Genomic DNA, 26020 nt, shown 5'->3' on the forward strand with positions numbered 1-26020 from the left:
GTATGCTGGTACATAACGTTATATAGCTTGCAAAAAGGATGACAGCTGTAGAAAGACAGAGAAGTTACAGAAGCAAAATGAAAAAGGGATATATATTCGTCTGTGCTTACGACTAGGTCAATGTACATCAGGGTGCCGTTGTACAAAGCGATCTTAGGGCTAAGGTGATCGTAACTCCCATTCCTTAACATAGACTTACGACTGTCGTAGCGCTATGGTTGTTTTGTAAAACGGCACCCTGATAACTTGGTGAGAATTTGTGGCAGACAAGAACAGAAAATGTTCGTGAAATCTAAACACACATATCAATATTGAAACTGTAAACATTTCGGTATTGTACAAATAATGATACACGATGTAATCCTACTATATACGAAAGGTAATACTACCGGAGGAGGTCCCGATGTGGCATATGTAGTCCTCAGATTTCCACATTCAACTGATTCTGTAAGTGAAATTTGATTAATGTTGTGTCATTATATATGTAGTATCTGTCGAATCATAAAATGTAATAATTTGCTCAAACGTTGACACCATTGTATTTGATGACACGTCATTAACGACACTGGTATGTTGGTTAATTTTCATTTGACTTGCGTTAAAATGGAATTTGACGCTTTATCGAAACAGCATATAATAACTGCTTTTACCATGTAAAACCAAATCTCTGTCTCAAAGATTAACCATAATTCTTAAAATTATCAGGGAAGGACCTTGTCTATAATCACAGACAGTGTTTAAGACAAGCGGAATTAATACAACATGGATTCTCAAAATGTTTTTCTGTCACAATCTCAGTTCAGTTCTGTACACTACTATGAGACGGAAACAAACTATAGGACAAACTGCATTCCTTCATTCATAGGGTGAACAGAAGTATACCTACATATCTGTCTTCTGAGGATCAAGACAATTAGTCAAAAATGAGAGCAAATGACATATGGAGTTTACTGAGAAAACAATGTGTGACGTGCTGGACGTCCTCATTGGTAACATGTTTTTGAAATTTGGACACGAAACAGGCATCCCAACTGTGCTCCCCAGCTTGCAGACCCGTTTCTCTATGCATATGAATCAGAATTTCTGCTCGGGTTGGTAAAATCGAAACAAGGTTTAACTTGATCTTCAATTATATCGACGATCTAATATCGTTATATAAACATCAAATTGAACTTGAAATTAAGGAGACAAGTGACACCGCCTAAACTGTTTCATATTTACATCTATGCATAAAGATTCAGACTGACAAAAAACTCTCCACAAATCCGTATGGCGTAAGAAATGATTCAACTTTCCAATAGTCATCATTCCTTTCATGTCAAACAATATTCCAACACCTCCAGGCTTTGGTATTTACATTTCACAACTTTTGAATCGGCCTGCCGTTTTCACCAAGATTTCAGAGACGTCATTCGACCTTTGCTCAGAACTTGTTCGAGCAGGGTTACAACATTCAAGCGATCAGTAAAGCTTTCAAAAGTGTTGTGGTAGACATGTGGAGGGCAAAGTTTCATGCATCAGTGACAAAAATGATGTCCGATGCAATCCCTATTTTGACTTACAAATACTGTGCGTTCCCGACTTTTCTCCCCGGTGAACAGTTGACTCGAAGTAATATGTTTAAGACGAGTGCCAACGGTGGGGCAGGATACGCTCACCTTTTCGCGAACACCTGGTGTCATCACTATTTCATAGTGATTCATAAACAGGTGATCTGTAATCGTATTTCATGGTGTCAATCACTAGCTTGTTTGGTCGTACGGCTGTAAAACTGTTGAATGTGGCGTCAAACAAACACATACTAATGACATAATCAGAATTGTACAATCGATGCTTTTCCGTTTTCCTACCTGATATATTTCCTCGGACCAATGAAATCCCCGTGATTCCGAAATGTACGAGTAATTCAGGCATATGTGTATGGCAGCTGATTTGAAGTACACTTATTTAATATTCGTCTCACTCATGATATCCCACTAGAATGTTGCAAAAGTATGCAACGCAAAGAAGAATGAATCAAGCAAAGAGGACAAAATCCTATACATCGTAAAATCTGAATTTGTTGACATTTTTTCACACCTACGAGATCTGGTCCATTTCTCATGTGATGTTAAAATGTATGAGCAGCCCAGGACTACAAACATCGCAGCTCAGTTTGAAATATACGTGGTGTAAATGGACTTCTTATAAATACTGTAGTGTATGACGGAATTAGTTCAAGTCTAGGTTTATCGGCGATGTTTCAGACTGATCATTGGTGATTTGTCAGTTATGTCCGAGCGGGACGGCTTTGTAGTACACCCCATTCATGGCTGTTTCTCTTCACACAGTCCTTCTTCAAGGTCTTGACCCCTTGATCTCTGGACCCATTGACCCCTTGATCCGTTGATCCAACATGGCGAAAACACACACGTCTACGTTCAAAAATCGACAAATTATGTATCTGTATTTAGTGTTCTGACAATTTGGTCGCCGATAATCGCGGACCTTCGAATTTTATCTGTGTCATCCGTGAAACCAGGGTAGGTTTCCATGCTTGACTCATACTTGTGACCGGTCAGCATCATGATGTATCGAGATGTTAATGTATGGCACTTACGACTGTCTTAGCTCTAAGAGAGCTTCGAAAATCTAGGTCCTGTGCACTATGAAGAACTTGTACTGTTGAATCACAAAGGGAGTGGTTTGGGTACTTGGTGGATGGACCAGCCTTACTACTGACAGTTGACATCACAGATAGACGCCATTCTCGGCTGTTGAAAGAACTTCACACAGTCCTTCATCAATCGACGCGAAACAGATGATTTCCCTTTACATCTAGGGTCTTGAATATAAACGAATATACACAAAGATTCGAACACCACCCGAGTACAACTGTGTGATTCATCATACACTATCGTTTGAAGGTAAGCTGCTACGAGTAGCGTCCATTGGTCCACAATGGCGAGAACAAACAGCGAGAACGTTCTATTATATCGACACATTTTGGACCGTTTCTGATAACAATGAGGAGGCGTCTCGATATATCCGTTTTAAAAATACAAAATCTTAAGTACTTTTTTTCTGGTACATTCTTCTACAAGCAGGGTCCCCGTCATCATGGTGATTTAGTGGAGCATCATCTGTACAGATGCAGATATCCATGGGGCGCGGTGGGCGAGATGGCTAAGGCGCCAGGCTAGTGATCCAGCGAGGTTGAGGTATAGGGATCGAGCCCACCTGTGAGCCCACCTTTGTGTGCAAATTCTTTCCGTGTTGTCACAACCCCTAGTGTACAGTACACAACACTGTGCACTTAAAAGAACCCGAGAATCCGTTGGTATATGACCAGATGGTGGCCACATGAATACGTGCAAACACCTAATTGCGGGTACAGCAACGTGCAGTGAATTTGGACAAAGTACTGTGACTATGTGTCCCAGTCCACCCATCTGTGAATGGGTACATCGTTAGGATGGAAAAGCCACAATAACTCGGTGCGCCTAGTGGCAGCAAGAGTTGTATACTCCCCAGGGTGCTGAGGCTGATAATACGATGTGCCGTGACATCCAATGATCGGGGAAAAAATACCAGCCTTGAGCATGCACTAGTTGCGTGGATATGTGCGCTATATAAATATCCAATAATAAATAATGTGTTCCGCGACGCGATTGTCAGTGTTGCGATGTTCTATTTTTACCTCTCCTCCCAGAGTGCAACATGGCATCAACGAATACCTGCATGAGTAAAGAAATATTCGGATTAAAATCTATTGGGAAATTATTCCGTATTATGCTCGCGTTGTTGTAAATCAGTTTATTGATATGGTTCTGTTTCTTATGTCAGAAGACAGATGATAAGATTGAAAGAGACGATAAAGCTCTTCACTCTATTGAATATCAATATATCGAAATCTGCGAGACCTATCGGGTGTTGTCAAAATACTAGACAGTTTTCAGATATAGTATCTGCTATAGGAGGGTAGTGTTTGATCTCGGCAAATCCGATAAGACTGTAACCTTGAGACACCATAGGTCCGCGATTACGATCACGCAATGCATGAGAAAATAACTGGGTTGTTTGTCTGTTACATCTCACCAGATTGCCTGAAAAGTGTTATCAAAAAGTCCAAATCTTATACAGCTCCAGGGCCTGATGGCAGTCGAAACCAGTACTGGAAACTGATCCCCTCTGTCCAAAAGCCATTACTTCACTGCTTCAGTTCTCTCGTGGACAGAGAAGATGTTCCTCCATGGTTCTGCAAAGGTCGCACAATACTCCTTCCCCTAAAAGGACACTTGACTGATCCCGAAAACTTCCGCCCTATGTCATGTTTGAATACTCAGTATAAAACATTCACAGGGTCTTTGACAAACCTCGTGCCATCTTACTGCTCTTCTAATGACATACTTTATAGTGAGCAGAAGGGAGCAAGGAAGGGATGTTTGGGGTATAATGATCAACTTCTTGTACAGAAAATATTTTGGAAGAGCCACAAAACATATCACCGCAACCTCTCCATGTGCTGTACTGACTACGAAAAAACAACAATTCCCCATACATCCTGCATTTGGATCAGGTTTTAAATTCAATTCCGAATTTTCCATGTAACCTTAGCTTCCTGCCTGTCCATGCTTTGTTTGTTCTTAGTTGTCAGAAGAGCAGTGAATAAACTGTAACCTTATCCTCATCCTGCTTGGATCACAGTGACATGTACCACTGGCCTCATCCATGTATGTACCACTTGTTACTCAATTACATGCTGGTGTTAATGTTAAACTGCTGTTTGTCAGAACATACCATGTGCATATATACTTCTCACGATGTGGTTGTAGTCACATTTAGCTTGATAACGATGTAAGAATCTACATCGAAACGTCGCTTAATGCAATAAACAAGAAGTTGTCATCCATAAAGCTGTATGTTTCATTTTTGACTCACCAACTTTTTGAATGCCGATCAAACAATATGCTGAAGTCTGTTGATCAGAAAGTTGGGGGCATTAATCATGAAACTGTTACAGTAATCAAGACGTCAGTAGACGAGAGAGACAATGAGGGTTATAGTTGCACTGGTAGGAAGGTGTTTTCTGATACAGCTGATGATCCCTAGGATGAAAAAGCAAGTTCCGGAGATATTGCTGACGTGGGCCTCCATAGTTAGTTGGGAGTCAAGTGTGACTCCAAGGTTCCTGGCTGAGCTGGCAAGAGGAATCGGTGTTGTTCCAACTGTAATGCTGTCAAGCTGTGTTTTTTGTGTTCGACTCACAGATCCGGTTAGGAGTGCCTCTGTTTTCTCGTCGTTCAGTTTCAGTGTATTTGCGGTCATCCAGTGTTCGATGTCTGAGTATAAACTGATTGACCTTCGTGTGAGCTGCTGATGCTGAGGAAGGATCCGGTCTGAAGATGTTGATGGTCTGGGTATCGTCAGCATAGAAGTGCTTCGGAAAAGCATAGTTTCCAATGATTTCACCCAATTGTCGAATGTAGAGGGTAAATAACACTGGTCCGAGCACTGAATTTAAACCTTGTGCAACACCACATCAAGCGCCGTTCTATCGATACCGATCTTAAGTTGAAGACGGGACAAGAGGCTACTGTGGTTGATGGTGTCAAAGGCTTGGCTAAGATCTAGTAAAACCAGGGGGGCTGCATTGCCTTTGTCAATTCCAGATAGCAGTTATTTATGACATAGAGCAAGGCTTTCTCAGTGTTATGATTTGGTCGGTACGCAGATTGGTAGGGCTCGTGAAGATAATGCAGAGACAAGTGTTCTGATAGACGTTGGCACACTGCTCTCTCAGTGAATTTTGAAATGCATGGAAGGTTGGAAACGGAACGATAGTAATGCATCACAGTCTAGACCAGATGTTTTTCAAGAGAGGTTTGACAAGTGCAGTTTTCAAAGTTTGGGCTCGATTCTATTGGCTGGACTGAGGTTGAAGTTTCACAGTTTCTGAATGAAGTATTTCTTCATAAACATAGTTTTACGTACTGGTGCACATAAATACAGAGGTTAATGGTTTGGTTTGTTGTCATGTGAGCGAGTTATTTAGTGACAGGTTACAAACATTATCTGTGGCTTAGAAAGCAGGCCGCCTATCAGCTGGCTGCGTCACTTGACCCATAAGTTATAAATATATTTGCTGAACCGAACCACATTCAACATGTCCTCTGGTCAAACTGATGAAACGTTTGTAATGTAAGTAGTGTCTGAAGATTATATGTTTTAGGATTTTTCTGAGCACTCTTCCTCCAATACACGCGTGTTTATGACTGAGAGTGTTCTAGTGTCAGCAGTGTAAGGTTTCCTCTCTACGTGGGTGTGTTAGCTTGACACCCCGAGCGCTGGGTCGCTGTGACCTTTAACTCAACTGCAGTGACTACGTCCTCAAGGACGCTAACTGTTGCGGTGTTGAAAGTACATATGTACTATTTCTCAAAACTGGTCACCACTTCACCTCGCCTTTAAAGAGCTCCAGACGAACACTAGGACGAGTCCATTCCGCAATGGTCCGTTTTCTTGTTCGGAACTGTCATACTGGTGTATTAGATGTATTTGTTTTCGTTATATAAGAAACGAACATATGCAGTAACGAATATTTCGCGATACATAATACCACTGGCAAACAGTTGAAGGGGAACAACTGAGTTGCGGAATATGGGGTACCGGGAACTTTTCTGTAGTTTGACTTTGTTTAGGGTATATTCTGTATACAGTAGTGTTGGGAATTGGTTGAAATCTCACAATTGATGATTGGTTCAATACCAACGACCAATCATCGAAAAACAATTGGTTAGCGTCATTTTTCAGATTTTCCTATTCAGGTTGTAGTTGCAGATAGTTATAAAGAAAAAACATTTGGTTCTCTGTTGTTGTTTTTAGAAACTGCACAAATTACATTTGCAGATTTCACATCCAGTGTAAAATGATTCAGTTCCAGTGTAACATTAACTTCCCAGATTCTTCAAGAAATATTCAGTCATGACTTTTCAGAAAGTGAAGTGAGTTTTCTTAGAAATAAACACGTTTTCAGGCCCTGACAACGTCATAGATATGTTCCCTCATCAAGTATTTCAAACTCTATTACAGCCGTTCCAAAATCGTTTGTGTTCGGTTATGAGAAAATGTGATCGATTATTTCAATTAATCGGACCACCACTAGTATACAGTAACGTACCTGTGGTACATATCTGCAGTAACCTTGCCGACAACAACATCTTCAGCCCTACGATCAAATACGGTATAGAGCATATCATTTGTAATACACTGTATATCGTATGCAATATACAGTATATCAAGTGCAATATACTCTATATCACATGCAGTCTACAATATATAAAATGCAATATGCTGTATATCGCATGCAGTCTACAGTATATCAAGTGCAATATACTGTATATAGCATGCAGTGTACAGTGGGTCAAGTGCAATATACTGTATATCACATGCTGTCTACAGTATATCAAGTGCAATATACTGTATATCAAGTGCAATATACTGTATATCACATGCAGTATACAGTATATCAATTTAAAGTGCAATATTCTGTATATCACATGCAGCATACAGCGTGCCACGTGCAGTATGCGCCTGGCGGACACCCGGCTCGGTCATAACACTCACAGCCTCCCCGATTGGCAAACATCTCAAGAGTCACAGGTCAGGTCATTTCTCAGTCATGCACTGCTCAACTGTTTGAGCGTTGCCGCGGTGATGCGTGTAGGAGGCACGACATACTCTTGATGTTATGGGACTGCAGATTGGTGCTGTGGTCTTATAACAGTGTAAGGGTCAAGAGTAAGATGGCCAGTGCACAAGAGACAAGTGGGTTGTTGACGAAGTGGTCTTGCGATATTACCTATTTAGAACTGTATCCCCGTAAACCAGCATTGGCAGTTAGTTAGAAACTGTATCTTAGCACTAAGCTCCTAGTAGAAAGCTCACAATTAAGCATTGTGGACCCGCAGACTGACCTATGTTGTCAACTTGAGAAATATCCACCAATAACAACCAATAACGTCCACAGCAGCATAGTAGACACTATAACAATATAGCGGAAACTACGACCATTGCTTCCTGCCTTGACTGTCCTCTACTCAATCATTTCACAAATCGACAGCCTCGATATTAAGATTCTTCCGCTTTGGAGATCAGACATTGTCTCTTTCCGAAATCACGAATAGCCATATGAGAGTCAGACAGACTGACAGGTAAGAACTTTCGGTGGTCGGCAGGTGAACTGACGGGTGGATGGAAAAGTTAGATACGAATAAGGATGTCATCCAGCACAACACATACCTGTGATGATCATGAACGGTGTTTTCCAGGGATCTCGACGATACGAGAAACTCGAAAGGACACGGATTCCACTGCTACAAACATGATGGGGTGTATTTGTTTGTGCTACCTCCGGAAATGCTGAAGGGAGCTCGTCCTGTAGACAGAATAAACAGTATCAAAGAAGCCGAACTGAAGGACGATGACATCATTATCTGTGCGTATCCCAAATGTGGTAGGTACACGACGTGTCACAATGAATGAATGTTATTTAACAGTATAATTCCACAGACAAAGACTCCACGTCATGGTGCAGAACTGTCCCACACTCTGACCGCCCTCATTTCAGTGGGGTCGTACTGCAACCACGATATGCAGTCAGAACCACGTTGATTTCATAGGTAATATGGCAAAATGTTCTCACTTCAAACAGATCAAATCCATTCTCGTAAAGTTAACCTTGTTTTGTGGGTATCTTACTGGACTTTACTGTTTTAGGAACCCACTGGCTGTGGGAAGTCATCGAGATGCTAGTCAGTGGGACTCTCCAGCATCAAAAGGATGTGAAAGAGACCCGGATGATGGAATTCCTCGCCAAAGATGGAATAGAAGCAATGCCACAGCCACGTGTCTTCAACACGCACCTCCCTCTGCGCATGCTCCCTAAACAGGTCGTGGAGAAGAAGATCAAGTGCATCCAGATCATGCGGAATCCTAAAGATGCCTGTGTGTCCTTCTTCAACCACCTGAGAGACACGAATCCACCGTATAATTATGAAGGAGACTTCGTGGAGTTTACAGAGGCGTTTTTGTCAGAGAAAAGTAAGTAGAGCGAGTGGTTGATCATAGTCAGTACTTCGCGGAAATACAAGTTAGATGTACACAACACAGACGATCTTATCAGTGCGATTATCACAACCTGGGTTAAAGTATTGAAGTTTGAGTATCGAGCATCGATCATCTCCAGATATAGTTCGAAAGGATTCACTTATATCTCATTGCTTTAATTTTACCTTTCTTACTTCCTAGTTCCGTTTGGGTCCTACTCCACCTATCTGCAGTCATGGAAAGACGAGGTGGCAGCTGCACAAGGGTTACCTACCCTTGATATGTACTACGAGGACATGAAAAGTGTAAGTATTGGTGTCTCCATGTTTTTCGATTGAGTGAGTGAGCGAGTTTAGTTTTACGCCGCACTCTGCATATTCCAGCTATATGGCGGCGGTCTGTAAATAATCGAGTCTGGACCAGATAATCCAGTGATCAACAGCATGAGCATCGATCTACGCAATTGGGAACGATGTACACGCATGTATAAATGGCGTTGTTGAACAAACACATGAGCATAATTGTAAGGCAAGCTACAGAAGGAAGCTGTATGTGGTGGTGGCGTGTGGTCCTGTCCATAGAGCTCAGGTCACAAATCAGCAACGTCGAGCGCGGAGAGTTCTTGGATGGGTGACCGTGTTTGGCAGCTTGACTCCTGAGAGTTTTTAGGACTACAGTCCTGCCTCACAAGGAAGCAATGTGATACATGTGGTCTCACCTTAGGCAAGTGAGTTTGTTCAAATTTGCCTCTGTTCACCCAGCAGAAAAATGGGTACCCGGTGGGATAAGTCATATGACTGTAAAAACAGGGAGCTTGGGTTATCCGGGGTAACAATGTAGTGCTGTTTCTGCTTTCTTTGAGCATGCCCCTTTGTGGTGTGGAGTATTGCACGTTATAAATACCCTCATTAGGTTTTATTATTATACACATTCAATGTGGCGCCATGTTGTACAACGTCCTGTCCCCTTAACACAACGGACGTTTGAATGACAAATCGTCAAGTTCAGGGAAGGAATTCAGCTGCCTAATTTTGTACAGCTAGTAAAATGAATCAATCGTACTAAAACACATTCATTCACTCTTAATGGTTCGTGGACCCGTGAAGATCCGGGGTAGAGTAGGTCTTCAGCAACCCATGCTTGCCACAAAAGGCGACTATGCTTGTCGTAAGAGATCGGGATCGGGTGGTCAGGCTCGCTGACTTGGTTGACACATGTCATCGGTTCCCAATTGCGCAGATCGATGCTCATACTGTTGACCACTGGATTGTCTGGTCCAGACTCGATTATTTACAGACCGCCGCCATATAGCTGGAATATTGCTGAGTGCGGCGTAAAACTAAACTCACTCACTCGCTCACTCAATGGTTCGCGATTAACAAAACAAGGGTTATACAATAGCTCAACAGACAAAAATATTTATAATCATTTCAAATTCCTCTTACACAATTGAATCCAGGATCCTGTCGCGTCTGTTAAAGAAGTCGCCAGATTCCTTGGCCTTGCATCTACAGACAAGTTCTGTGAAGACGTTGCGGATGCTTGCTCCTTTAAGAAGATGAAAAAAGTTGACCAGGAAATGAAAGGTGGATTTCCCGTAAAGATGTGGGCAGATGGCAAAGGAGGAACGTTCTATAGGAAAGGTATAGCACATCCCACTTTAATCATGGAAACTCTGCACTCACTCACTCACTCACTCAACCACTCAATCAACCACTCACTCAATCAACCACTCACTCAACCACCCACCCACCAAAAATTAAAGTTTGATTTAAATACTGTGAGAATAATACTTTCTCCACGATATTTTCCCTATATTTGTTTTTGGTGACAAACGTATACTTGTGTACGGTACGCTGGCTTTGGTACAGTCTTTTTCTGTTTCAGGTGAAATCGGGGACTGGAAGAATTGGTTCACTGTGGCACAAAGTGAGAGATTTGATGTAACATGGAACAAGAAGATGAAGGAGTCTGGGGTCAAGTTTACTTACACACCAGTCTGAGGACCAGTCAAATGCATTGGTGATATGTGCACCGAGAATTTATAATAATAATGAATTTATCATAACCAAGAACCATATATGGAATGTGTAAAGAAAGTTTCTTTCGTAGAACACTAATCAGACGTACAGTGGACTGTCCGAGGGTATTTACGAAGATCAATACATCCCTTCAGATCGTGCATGATTAGGACATAGCCATATTCTAATTCACAACAAATGACACCCAAAACATATGGCACCTAATTGAATTCCTACCTATTTTAGCTTTTTACCATGTCCATAGATGCACTGACTGATTATAAGTATAAGCTAACCTAGAGCAAACTGCACCGTTATCGCGAATTGCTCTTGAAATGCTGTACGTTGAATTTTATTCACGCAGTAAATTATTCCCGTCCTTCAAAATGCATAGGGCGGTGGGATAGCCCAGTGGTTAAGGTGTTCGCTCGTCACGCCGAAGACCCGAGTTCAATTCCCCACATGGGTTCGATTTGAGAGCGTATCGATTCCACACATGGGTACAATGTGTGAGGCCCATTTCTGGCGTCCCCCGCCTTGATATTGCTGGAATATTGCTAAAAGCGGCGTAAAACTAAACTCGCTCACTCACTCAAAATTCATAATAACCTAAGCACCTGTCTTTCATTTCAACACCTTACTGAATTATCTCATTAGAAGAATATGTCTGAAATAAAATATACATGCTTTCATAAACTTGCGCTTACTATAAAACTCGCCATCTCACGCTATATTTAGTTAACAAATAGTTGAAACTCTCAACATGACTGGACGTATTCGCTGACCATGTATAACGAGATGATAGACTACTTTGATAGACTACTCAGCTAATACACACGGCATGACCTCACCAAAAGGCTGGCGTCGAATGACATTGTTTTGCCAGCGTGTTTCACAAATCATGTCATAGTCCGGCGGGCCTAAAGGACTTGGTGCTGATCATGAATTCTAAAGGTATGTTTGATGTAGTCACGCCAAAGCCTTGCTATGTATATATGTGGAACCAGAAGTGGTTATCCATAAAATAAAACAGTTTTTATGCTTTAAGACCTGTGTTTACAGCAAACAAATGCTGCATATTAACATTCACATTCCGATTCTGCGTCATAGTGGATTTATTGCTTCAGTTATTCACTTGTTTATTTCAAGTTTTTTTTTTTGTAAACCACATTATGAAACACTATACGTAGTCCGAAGGAAAGAAATGTACACTTCATTTAAATGACGTGCATTTATATGATGATATTGATGATATTGTTACTGTCAAATCATTTATAAATGATAATTCTCGCTATGTGGGAACACTTTGATGACATTGTTACTGTCAAATCATTTAACATTCAACATGCTGAATTGTGGACAATCAACAACATGGTAGGTTAGAAGCCGCGAAAGATGAAGATTGTTCTGTTGCTGGTGGAAATGGTAGTTTATGCTAACCTGACAATTGTTCATAATAGGCTAAGGTATATGAAACATGGAACTGTTACAATGCTTGCACATGGAATTCATTAAAGGTGGCTGCCAGTGGAATTGAACACACTGGGAAATGTCATCGAAGTCAACATCCCTAAATAAGTCAGTAAGAACATCATCACCTATATATAGTATACGTCCATCTACACTAGTGTGTGACAGAACAGCATGTCCTGTCGCTGATGACCTTATCTTATCTGTGTCATTAGTGAAACCAGGGTAGGTTTCCATGCTTGACCGGTGAGCATGAGCTTGTGACCGGTGAGCATCATGATGTGTCGAGATGGGACCTGTGCACTATCAAGAACTTATACTGTTGTAGCACGCAGGGAGTGGTTGGTGTACTTGGTGGATGGACCAGCCTTCATACTGACAGTTGGATCATGGATCCAAGTCAGATATGTCTGAGAGGCACGGCTTTGTAGTACACCCCAATCGTGGCTGTTTCTCTTCACACAGTCCTTCTGCAAGGCCTTGATCCTTTGATTCAAAATGGCGAAATATACACGTCTACTTTAAAACATCGACACTAAGTCTCATTTGTATCTTTATCTAATGTTCTGATAACTATGAGGAGTCTTGACATATACCTTTTGAAACTGAAAACCCAGAGAGTACCGTTTTCAAACCAACACAATCCCCGTCATTTTGAAGAGTCATCATTGTCACAACTGCCGTCCAGGTTTTGTTGTCCCAGAAACGTCTTGTACTTGGTTGGTTGGTTGTTGTTTAACGCGGCAATCAGCACCATTCCAGCTATAAGATGGCGGTCTGTAAACAATCGAGTCCTGACCAGACAATCCAATGATCAAAAGCATGAACATCGATCTACGCAATTAGGATACGATGACATGTGTCAACCAAGTCAGCGAGCCTGACCACCGGAACTTGTCAGTCGCTTCTTACGACAAGCATGGGTAGAAGACAAATTCTAACCGGGGTCTTCATGGGTCAAATATGAAGGACACGTAAGTACACCACTCTGACAATTTCAGCATCATGCAGTACACTTCACCGTTTTTAATTTCTGTGACATCACTACATTTTAGACAGGCGTCTATACCTCATAGCTCTATGTAATATAATAACATCACCTGACCTACATCCTGATCACCCAAAAGGTTGTATTACTCGTGTAAATATCTTCTTGACATGACCACGTTGATCAGGTTTGCCACACCCACACCTTTCTGCCATCTTCGGACAGGCACCATCCCCTACTGTCTAACATAAATGTCATAATTTGTTGCGAGATCATTGTCAGTTTAGCAATTTGTATGATTTTTTATGTGAATCATTTAAGTTTGTTATCGAGACAACACCAATGTCGAGAGGAACAATTTTTATGGATAGACAGCTTCTTTATTGCAATTAGATGTGACCTTTCGGTGTAAATACTAACATCAAACAAGTTATAGAATTATTTGCAATAAAGAAGTTGGCTATAAAAAAGTGTTCCTCTTCATCATACCAGCTTCTATATGCCACTTAAAGAAGTAAAACTATTGTCATCCCCACTCCAACACCAGCACCAGCATCAGGACGCTTCCTGTCTGGCAGGAAACACATATATCTCCCCTCAGCTGATGCATTGATAACCCGCCCACAACTTCAGCTCCTGTGATGATGACAGAACAACATTTCCTGGTCGTTCATCTGGTCTCATCAATGATTTCCAGTGATTCTTCCAACTAATTTCCTTTGATAATTTGCCTTTGACGTCCAAGTATAGTATTCCCAAAAATTATTGAGAAAGTTGATTCGGCAAATATCTCATACATGTATATATACTGAACCACAAAAGAAAAGTCGCACCGATAGCGGTTTCTTAAAGCACACACATTAATTCACTCTCATTAACAATCAAAACGGAGGACTGAGTTCAAACTTGACAATTATGGTTAACACATTTTCGGGAATCACATTTAGAGTTCACACAAAAATAAAATCACCAAAAATGGTACCATTAAGATCCCGCAAAGTCAGTATTGTGTGTGGCCTCCATGGGCATCGATGAAAGCATTGCATAGTCTGTACATGGAATGAATTAACCGGTTGATGAAGGCCATAGGCACTTGGGTCCATACTCTGCGAAATGCCTGATCGAGTCCAGCCGCAGTTGTCCGGCTTGGTTGGAGGTCATTCAGTTTTCTTTGATTCTCGTCCCAACGAGGTGTTCTATTGGACTTAAATCCGGACTGAGTGCAGGCTATTGTAGGGTTTGGATGCCATGTTGTCTTAGGAAGTCCAATGTTGCTCTGGCAGGGTGGGCACGAGCGTTGTCTTGCTGGGAGATGAGATTTCTGTAATGTCCAAAAAGTGGTACTTTGTCAATATAGCGAGCTTTCACCATGCTCTCACTCTGCCATCGACTGTCGAAGCACAATATCGGCTTTCATGAGATAAAAGCACAGTCGATAACGCCAATTTCGATGCTGAGTTGCCCATTGCAGTCGGTTTTGGCGATGATGAGCTGTGAGAACAGGACTACGATATGGTCTGTGGAAGCAGAGGTTTCTTCTGCGCTAATTTCAACACACTGTATCGGCACTGATGGGTCTGTCGTGAGTCCCAGTGATCTGGCTTGCTGCTTCCGTCGCTCTGGGGAAGCGATCCTGCAGATGGTGTCGGTCTTGACGTTTTGATGTTACAGAAGGTCGTCCACTGCGTGAACGGTCTTGGATGCTGTTAGTAGCCTGATACCGTTCCTGCAGTCAGTAGATTGTCCTAACATGAACATTTAAATGATTGACCCTTCGTGCAGTCTGGCCAACTTGCAATCGTCCGAAGACTTGATTCCTCTGATCTCTCGTAAGTCGTGGCATGGTGACTGTGTCAAAGCAAACATGATTTCAGGCGAGTTTGGGACTCGCTCTCATTGGTAGGGATGTCACGACATGCACATGCTTTTTCATTTTCACGAATGTCATACGGAACTTTTTACCATGTCTGCCTTTTTCGGTGCGTTTGGTCGATATGCTTTTTCATCAGAAAACACACCGATGTTGGTAATAACAGTCAATTTGGATTCAACAACATGTTAACAAATCGGTAAAATCATAATAAAAACACCACCTTGTAAGAACAAAATTTTGCATTTGGTTTTGAAAGGCGACGTTTCTTTTGTGATACAGTATATATAAACTATAGAGGTTTCACTTAAATTAATATGTTAAGACATGATTTTCTTAGAGTCTAAGTGACTTTTCAGTTAGTTAGACCTCCTTGCCCTGCGCCTAGGTTCACTACTGATCAACGTTTGTAGGAAATCAAGGATCCCAATATCCTAAAATCCAATTATCTTCATACAGTGATATGGCCGTTGGAAGGAGGTGATCATTTAGGATGTCAATATATCGTTCCGTCAAATTTCCAGTGAAAATACTCAACGCTCCACGTGATGATATCTCACCCCACATGTGAAATTTCGGGCCATGTTTTAGGCGTCGGTAAATAGGTTTCATGGTATCCTTTGACCAAATGTTCACACAGTTCGGAAAAACACAGACAGAACTTTCATCAGAAAAGAAAACAGTATCCAAATCTTGATTTCCGTGAGCCCTCCACCAGTTTCATTCTTTGTGTGTATCTTTCATCAATGGTGAGGGAATTCCGCGCTTTTTCACCCAGTTAAGTCTCTGTAATTCTTGTCTAAGGGTTTCATTCCATACCTGAGGACTTCATCTATTAATCATCTCATTTCAGATATTCTCAACGCTTTTCAATTTTCCCCTACTGACAATCTGACCAAATCGCCGGCGATCCGTAGTACTGAACTTCATTGGCCTCCCTGCCCCCGTCTTGTGCTCAATCAAAACTCCTGATTGAATATTCATGTTATGTCTACCAGCTAACACTTTTGCATTGGTCACACTCCTGTCAAAATCATCTAGAACCAGCTTTCGTTTCTCTTCTGCTGTCAAATCTGCCATGTCAACAAAGGAAGCCGCCTGTTACACCAGGGGAGATAACTATTGATGTAGTAAGGTTTTTTCTTAAGCCTGCAAGAGTTGCCTCCCATATTGAATATCTTACTACATAATGTAACGACTATTTTAAAATTCTATTATCAGTATTAGGAAACAAATATTTTCTTAATAATTTCTTGGGAAACTGTAAATGGGTTTAGCTTATTTTCCTTGAAAGTGTGCATTAACATATTATATCAGGGATATAGGAGTGCAGAAGATAATACATAACCACCTTCTTGTTCACTGTCTTTATTTTATTATTTCATCTGAAAGACTTCCACAGTATCTTCCAATTCCATTTGATAGTTATTTCACAGTATTTTGATAAGGTTGACCGGTATATTGATTTTGACTAAGTTGACAGGTACAAGTTGTCAAAGAAAAGAAATACCCCAATAAGTGATAAAATATACTGAAACAAAGTCTACATACGTACATAAAGAATAAAATACCAATGTTTACAATCAACCTTTAAATTGTCTAGTTGAAAGCCATGTGGTTTTACCCATTATATTTTCCGGATTTTAAAATATAGTTCTTTTACAAATTAAAGAGCAAACAACGTTACAATTAATTACAAAATTCCCCTTAACATTCGAATTTACATTCATTAAACAACTGGTGCAAGTACTTTTTACTTACCAAACTTTGGACAACATTGTCTCGACACAGCTTGTTGGAAACACCGCAGCGCCAACCTATAGTCCATGAGCCAGATGAGATTTGACTATCAAATTAAGGGACAAACAGTCACTATGATTTCCATACAGCTTAAAGTATGTAGTTTTTGAAATCACGTGATGGACACCTCCCATGCCCAGCTAAATGCGTTTTTGTAGACAGATGGTCGGGTTCTAGAAAATGGACGCCAAAATCGAATGGGAGGTGTCCATCACGTGATTCCACAAAGAACATACCTTAAGCTATATGAAAATCATAGTGGCTGTTGGGGCATGGGTACAATGTGCAAAGCCCATTCCTGGTGTCCCCGCTGTGATATTGCTGAAATATTGCTAAAGCGGCGTAAAACCTTACTCACTCACTCACTCATTCACTCACTCACTCTCTGCAATGTAAAAGCTCTAAAATGGCTTACATTTTCCCCAAGTTCCTGATCTCACCGAAACACAAGAGCTTTTTTCGAATTTAAAACTGAGTTGATTGTTTCCATCAAAAGTGAATATGTATAAATGATAGGCATCAATGACAACCTGATGTGACTGTAAAGATATGTACAATCATGTGGTCACGGGATTTTGCTGAAATTACATATCGTCGGATAGCCGATGTTTTCAGTTATATGGGGTTTAAACAATTACTATTCGAGGAAGAAATGACTTTGGTCAACAGTCATAAAACCCTGTGTAAAGACTTCTCCCCGACAAAATAACAATTACAAATAAGCAATACTGAAGGTAAGGAAAATTTAACAAATTCTGTAATAGATTATATTATGGTACTTACAATAAGTTAAATGACCCTAGACAACCCTTACTCAAAATGTATTCTTTAGAAATCCTTACAATGCCATGTCCTTTTACTGTTGAGAAACGTGAAGATGTAACTTTAAAACACAACAAAACGTACGTACGTTTGTATTAGTTTAATAACGACTGAAACATTTGGAGCATGAAATGTTCAAGTATGAATGAACAGCATGTTGTGACAATTTCCATTATTTTTGTTTTTTTAAAAGAAATTTTAATATTGTCCTAATATCTGCACCAACATGATTGTATGACATGGAGCTATGAGATATTGTTCTGTTACACTATCTATCCACGATCCATTGTTACAATGCTGTGTTCCAGGACTATACAGTTTCCCAGACCTTGTATCATACTCGTTGTAGCTGACAGGTGTCACACAATTGTTTCCTAATCATATTGTCAGTGAGTGAGATTATGTAACACGACCACAGAAACTATAAAAGCTACTGAAACTGTTCATACTTATTTATTAAGCCATTATAAGTTCAGCATAGGGTTTCTCCTAAATTACTTGGGATAATAAATATTTGATTCATTCATGACAGGTGTATTTATTGTAAATATTGTTTGTCCAATGATGCCAAAATGTAGGCGAAACCAGAGAGACGAAAATCTACCAGGCAGTGTCACAGACTTGGATATATTGATATTGTAATAGAATCTAAATTAATACAGTAAAAGTAAAAAAACATCATGTAAAGTTTGTCAATCATAAGTGTCACCTATTTTCGTTATATCACGATCTATCTGCAAATGTCCATCCATATTTTTAACATTAAAGTAAATAATAACCTAACAACATCATAGACAGTTACTTGGTTCTGAAGTTTACCTATTTGAGTCATCTTTATGGGGGCATATTCACTGTTGATAGATATGTTTTATCAAGCACTGAACGTTCGTGGTAGCAGCACTTGTCAGACATGACCTAATTACCACTGTGTGTCACTACGCTATTTACATCCATGAAGGATTCTACTACTGATTGTACATTGTGTACTGTTATTGTACAGGCTTATGTATTTCATGTCTCCAAATGATATATTTATTCACCATCTTGAATCATGGTGTATTTTGAGTGATAACACCGATGTTTGTCAGGGACTATTTCTTGTGTACACTCCTGCTTCTTGGCTATTTATAGAAAGTTAGTGTGACTTTTGACCCAGATAAACAAAATGACTTATTACACTTGCTAATGGCGATTTTCTGATAACTTTCTTCCTCAGAAGTGTTTTAAAGTGTATTCCATGATGGATACTAATGCAAATTACACTTGATTGAACTAAATATACCGAATTTGGTCTGTTTGACATTCTAAGGTTACGGTGACCTGTCAACAACATTTACGTTAGGCTGAGTGACTAATTAAACATTGGATGTCCGTTTTTATATGAAAGCCACATATCCATTATCTGGTATTTTCTTGCAGTCTATGGTAGAAGTGCATTGCTTTAAGATATATATAGTGCTTTGTAAATTGCACTTGTCATAGAGCCAACCACCAACCAAGATGGCGGCCACTGACGCTACGTTGACGGAACGATATTGTCCGTTTAATTATAACAAATTGTCTCGATGTCCTGATTATTTCTACTGTGTCCTAATTGTATTCGGACAAAAAGGACAACATAAGGACAATTAGTAATCACTTACTTGTGTTAGAAATAACACTGCCTATGCAGTGTTTCTTGTATGAAAGCCATCAAACCTGTGTTCTGATTGGTTGAGAAAGGTCACATGACCTCCTGGTGTTGCCTATAAATACGATCACTGGTCAAGGCCTAGGAATTCGATTCTGATTCTGATTCGATTCGATTCATTCGGGGCACTCGGGTCACTCGATTTAGATACAATAAGACATTCAGGCTGACTAAAGGCTCCTGCTCTTATTTTTACCTGGCACCGATACTATCATCATAACTGCTTCTAGGTATATATTTTAAGTCAAATTACAATCAATTTGATAACTATATTACATACACAGTATCATTTCTGCAAGATATTCGAGTAGAAATAACAAAATAACTATTTCCTTGGAGACTGAGCCTTGTCATTATATATATATATATATATATATAGGCCAGCCCAAATGTACAAGGTGTCTCTTAACATATATCTTCAAGAAATGCCGAAAAAACCAATATTGACTTTGTCTTTCGAAAACGGCCTCGAGAAGCTCAATCAAACAAAATCCCGAAATTCTTAATCGAAGTGTAATTTTCGTGGTAAATGTCATGAATGCGCTTTCTGGCTGAAAGTGCTCGAAGCAAAGAGTCATTCGTTGTCTGGAGTCAAAATCACGCACAATAACTTACGGCGAAATGTACGTAGTCTGTTTTAAATCGTGACCGCTCTACGGTGTTCGAACGTGATGTGCATTTGAACATGGCTGCAAAGTGCAATGCAATGGCACCGGCTGCAATGTTCATCGATGCGCTAGATGGTCTTCAGCGTATTGGAATGCATGTTTGACGAAATGTGCGAGCGTTCAGTGCTGACAAACGCCAACTATCGGCGAATATGACGCTGGAAAACTCGAACAGCTGTCTAGATATTCTTGAAGCCCATTATTTATGGTATGGATGAACATTTACGAAACCAGATAAAACGATAGGTGTTTGCTATCGATGACGAAACTTCCCACGTGATGTTTTTAATGCTCTTTACTATATTTAGATACAACCTTAATAATCGACATATCCCGAGAATATTGCCTGATATGATACTCGTCTCAATATACCATTTTGGCTCAAACAACCGATGACAAATACGCCTGATAATGAATCAGCCTGTTGAAGCAATGCAGCGAATGCTGAGCATAATAACCCGGCGCGTCGAAGACGCCGAACGTTTGCTGGGTACCCAGCGATCTTATTTACGTAATCTTTTCGCGCCGAACAGAGCCAAGCCAGCCGACATATGTGAAAGTGTATTGAATTGATGTAGCAATGAACACGGCTGCATTATGCAACTGGCGTCGAGATGAGTATTATGGCGCAATTTAATATGCAATCGCCAGTAAATGTTGATTTAGCGGCTCAACAGGTTTAATAACCAAATTTCTTTAAGCAAAACGGAAGCGGCCTCACGGTAGATGAGCGTGTTCGACCAACCAACAGCTGAAGCGTACGTGCGCATTTACTGTTATTTTTTAATATTCACGTTTTCTTTCAACGTGACATGTTTCATTAACTTTCAGAATACATTTTGACGGGCAATCTGCTTTTTTAAGTACTCATAATAATCTATTACGAAATTTGTTAGAACTTTACCTTCATTGCTTGACGTAATTGTTGACACGTGATCTTTGCGGTTTTATGACTTTGTTGACCAAAGTGCGAAGGCTCAGCTATTGTTTAAACCCCATATGGCGAAAATCGCTTTATCGCGATATGTGGCTAAGCAAAATCGTACGCTTTCATCTTTGATGCATCATTGTCGTGATTAACACCCATCATATATGAATATTCGCTTTGACAGAAAGGCAATCGGCTTTCGTTTAGAATAGAAAAACTTTCTTGTTTCACGTGAACTGGAAAAATGGCAACTGGCGTGGTGGTGTTGCGCTTTTTTAACATTATTTCAATATCGACATTTCCGGAATGAGCGACAATAACGGCACGAGCACTTCATATTTTCGCTGGCAGGCGATTTTAACTTTGATGATTCATTGATGGACGCGCCACGTTCGTTTTCGGCGTCACCTACCAGAACTGACCGTATCTCACCGCAAAACACGCAGCAATGGTGACTTTGTTTAATCGCCAGTGATATGGTCGAAATGCTAAATAAATAATGAACATGAGTTGGCGCTGCCATTTCCAATGTTGAGATTTGGCAGTATGCTGCACCGGTTGACAGATAATGGCATTCAATGTTGAGAACTGTGATGACAGCGGCTCGCGTCGAGAATACCAATGATGAAAGCGTGACTTCAGCTTGAACATTTGAGTTGGGATAATGACATTTTATTGTTTACATTGAACTCATTGACACTGTCGCTATTGAGGAACATTTTAGCACTGTTTTGACGAATCCCCATCGTATACCGATTAAACTGTCGAAAGGCAGCAGTAACTGTCGAAATACCTGGAAACCGAAATGAACGATGACACCAGAAGACCGGTTATATTACGGCTGCTGTCCTGTTATATTGTTGACTGGATAGCGAAATGCCTGAAACTGTTTACGATTTTCGAAAGTGACGAAGCGAAATGTTATTTGTTTTCTAACTGACTCAATGAATTTTGTATGTTGTTACGTTATGTGTGGAGGAAATTACGACAAGCGAAAACGCTGCTACATCAATGGTTCTTCCCTGATTCCTTTCACTGATGGCATTTGTTTGGCTGGCTTTGATGGAACGTAAAAGTGTTGGCGCTGTTGGGTATAACGTAATATATTCGTCGAGAAATTTGATTGAGCACTGAAGCAATATTTCATTGCCAAACATCGCTCGTGAAGGCGACGAAACGTTATCGGCGACGGATGATCTCGATATTTCGCTGTTCAAATTACGAACTGCTGGTGACGCGGGTATGAAAGACTACGCAGCGCGGTGAGCAGCCAGATTCGGACACTGTTTTTCGCTGCCGATGAAAGTTCTGATGCTGATATTTTCGACTTTACAACATCGGCTTATTGATCAGTACTTCATCAGTATTTACCGGCGCTAAAGGCTAAAGCCGTGGTGGTATATCAATCATTTTTCTTTCGGAAAGCCCTGACGAATATTGCGTACGTAACTCGCGCAGTTTATGCTGAACGTTCGCGATAACTTCAAACCGGAAAATAAAGGCTATTTAATTGATGTTTTATTGTGATCAACGCCATTTGTTATGTTGATGAAAACCAAACCGGTGTTAAATATAAGTGATTTTCTGATGGCAACATCAAACCAATAACGTAAAGTTCATGATACCGACCGACGAAAATCAGCGCTGTTGCATAGAACGTCACCGGTGGCGAGTCTAAACTTCGCCGCAATCATGTTTCTTTGTTTACCGGTATCACCAATGTACGCTTTGAAGATCGAAGAATCAGACACTGGGGTTTGATTATCAGCGGTCATTTAACGTCGTTAAATGTTGAACCAATCTGCCTGCGAGGAACTCAGCTGTTTCGGCGCATCCAGCGCCATTCACTCTCTACTATCTGGCGTCAGATGACATATCTTTGGATCGCCGAGCGGCACCTTTAAACCGATACTCAGTAACGCGAGAAAAACATGCTGCTTTCACGGAACTATATCGCAGTCTGTCTCACCGCTCGGCAAAACCGTGCAATATTCATACCATCGAAAAGGCGGCGTTATCGGCACTGCTAAAGCGATGACCGACGTATATTGAAGTATGGCATGGTGACGTTTGAAAGTCGCGGAACCGATGTACGGTTTGACCATCTTCCGGGCTGGCTTCGTCCCGCTATTGAACTTTCTGAATGGCACATCCAAAACCTACGGCGTACGCTGGTTAGTCAATGGCTACTCGTTGGACGAATCAAAGATGATAACCGACGCGGCTACCGGACGTCGAGCTTTAACGGTAATGATATCAACCGGGCGAAATTCGTTCGTGGCCGCGGTTTATGCAATAACTAAATCGTGCCCATGAGCCGCACGCAATACTGACTTTGCGGTTCTTCGTTTTGACGATTTCCGCGATACAGCTATTCGTTATTCGGTGGCTCGATTGTTAATGATGTGATGGCACAAACGCTTATCATTCCGTTATTCTTTGATGATTTAATGTATACGTAATGGTGTTGCCAATTTCTCATGATTTACTGAATATAGCGAACGTCGAAACCAATTATCGAAGGAAATTGACGGAAGAATCGCCTGGAAATCATTGATGAACCGACGACTTCCGAAGTGTTTGCTGATAGGCTGGTTGATACGATGAACCGCCGGTGAGGAAACGTCGTTAACAATTATTAGTTTTATGGTGACAGAAAACTTTGATGAAGAACGCCAACCGGCTGTACCCGGTACCGAAATGATTCTGTAACTTCGACGTTAATGATCGTCTGCAATGGCGATATCATAATTGATGCTGTTTAAATGTTCTGATACGATCGCAACAACGACGCTCCGAACATTATGCTGTCGAATGAACGACAAACCTGATCGACGATGTCGAAAAGATATCTACGCAATATTCTGACGCTTTGAGGTGATCGTATTCGACCACGTAGGCTTTACAGCGAATATGAACGCGTAATGCTAAAATGTGATGTCTGGAATAGCGGTTATTTTGCATGATGAACGTCGAGCGGTGCCGTTGATCGCTGACATCTTCCTGGTTGGTACGTGTTCTACGTGGCACTGGCGACTAACGGACTAAATTCGACTTCGCTGACCGATTGATTTATGTCGTCGTATCTGTTAACAGATCATGTTCAACATTCAATTGGTCGGTTTCGATTTACGAATTCAACGGATACTGCTGATGCAGGATTATCGGCTGAACTATTGGTGCGTTTCTGTGGCTGGACGACGAACCGGTAATGATCGACAACTTCAATGACGGTGTTGGTTGAAACGGTATCTGGTTTTCGGTTTTCAGGTATAGATAATATTATGGTGACCGTCAGGCTGCAAAATGAACTTGGTGTTTAACGTGGGCGTGTTATTCATGCCGAATCGGGACGCTGACGTGCTTTCGGCAGGCGGATCACGTGATCAACTGGTCTGGTCCACATCCGCAATGCCAATCACTTTCACCGCGATAACGGCGTTGTTGATGGTGCGTTGACTTCGACATCATGATAACTCGCCGATGGTCAGCTGCTGTTTCTTATTGACGCGAATAGACGGGTCAGATAAACTGTTTGAGACATCTTTTACTGTCACGCACTAGTGGACGGACGTACTATTATGAGCGATGATCTGTTTAACCCCTTGTTGGAATCGGTATTCGACTGTTCCCGGTGATGGGCCGGGCGCAACCACTTGTAATGATTTCGGCGACCAGCCCGCTGATTCCGTGTTTCTTATGCGGCGGCCTATTATATAAGGTCGCTATTCCGGCTCGCAATCTTTCGCATCAGTCGGCGTGTTCAAATGTTAAATGTTTACGACGGCTGTGGTTTGACCTGGCTACACGCTTTGAGTATCGTTTGGCTCGTTGACATTATTGTATCATCAGCTTATCATCGCCAGGCGTCGTTAAATGGTGGTACCGTTTTGCTCGCCTGACTGCGTAGCCAGTCTTCCAAAACGCAAAAGGCTGGCGCATTACATGGATAACCGCTGCTGATTCCCGCATACTTTGGCGCTGGCGTGACTTTACATCATGCCAGGAAACCGTGATCGGCACCAATGCTGAGCCGCCACTATGACAAGGACATTACGCTGGCGAGCACTAATTCGACCGCTTATTGAAGATGCGTATGCCGTGTTCTTCAGCTGATGATGGCTCGGTCTATCATCTCGTTGCCATCCATGACGGTTCAACTTATTTGTTAACCCAGCTGCTGGCGGCCTGGCTTTGGTTAATGGCGTATGCCATTTCTGAATGGTCGGTGAATGATGGCAATGCTGGTATTATCAGTCACGGTGATGACGGTTTGGCACCTTTATTCCGGCGGGGCGAAGCACTCGCGTTGACGCTTTGTTGAATCGATGCATCAAATCCCGTGAAGGCCGAGCAGTTCGCGTGAACAAACTATCACTGCCGTGCGAGACGAATATTTACTGCGTGGTCATTCGGCGTAGCAGCCATTTCAGAAACATTACCATGACCTTTGTCCTGGGTAACGCTACTTACTGTCGGTCGGTGCTGCCATCTGTCAGACATGTTAGCGAAATGGAAATTCAGTGGAACAACCGTTATTTTGAGATAGGCTGACCCGTGAACAAGTGTCGGCTTGCTATTCAATCGCGTCTGAATAATGTTCAGTAATACCACTGGACGGTCACTGCGTACGTCTGATGGTGTTCACGAAGAGCTTTCTTTACGCTCCGCTCCTG

At 41.3% G+C, this 26020-nt stretch overlaps 1 protein-coding gene and 1 long non-coding RNA gene across 2 annotated transcripts; both read left to right on the top strand.

The window, feature by feature from the left end:
• Positions 1–2468: 2468 nt before the first annotated feature.
• On the top strand, positions 2469–13101 carry LOC124277382. The gene is made up of 2 exons (XR_006898805.1): positions 2469–2570; positions 12851–13101. It is a non-coding gene; the product is annotated as an uncharacterized LOC124277382 (long non-coding RNA).
• Positions 6102–12155, top strand: LOC124277381 (sulfotransferase 1C2-like). The gene is made up of 6 exons (XM_046713052.1): positions 6102–6180; positions 8310–8494; positions 8758–9081; positions 9289–9392; positions 10547–10730; positions 10975–12155. Exons 1-6 carry the CDS (start codon positions 6146–6148, stop codon positions 11088–11090), a joined length of 948 nt encoding a protein of 315 aa, XP_046569008.1. The 5' UTR covers positions 6102–6145; the 3' UTR covers positions 11091–12155.
• Positions 13102–26020: the final 12919 nt, after the last annotated feature.

This window comes from Haliotis rubra, unplaced genomic scaffold, assembly GCF_003918875.1.
Source record: "Haliotis rubra isolate DU_JTF1 unplaced genomic scaffold, ASM391887v1 Scf2203, whole genome shotgun sequence".
Lineage (NCBI taxonomy): Eukaryota > Metazoa > Mollusca > Gastropoda > Lepetellida > Haliotidae > Haliotis > Haliotis rubra.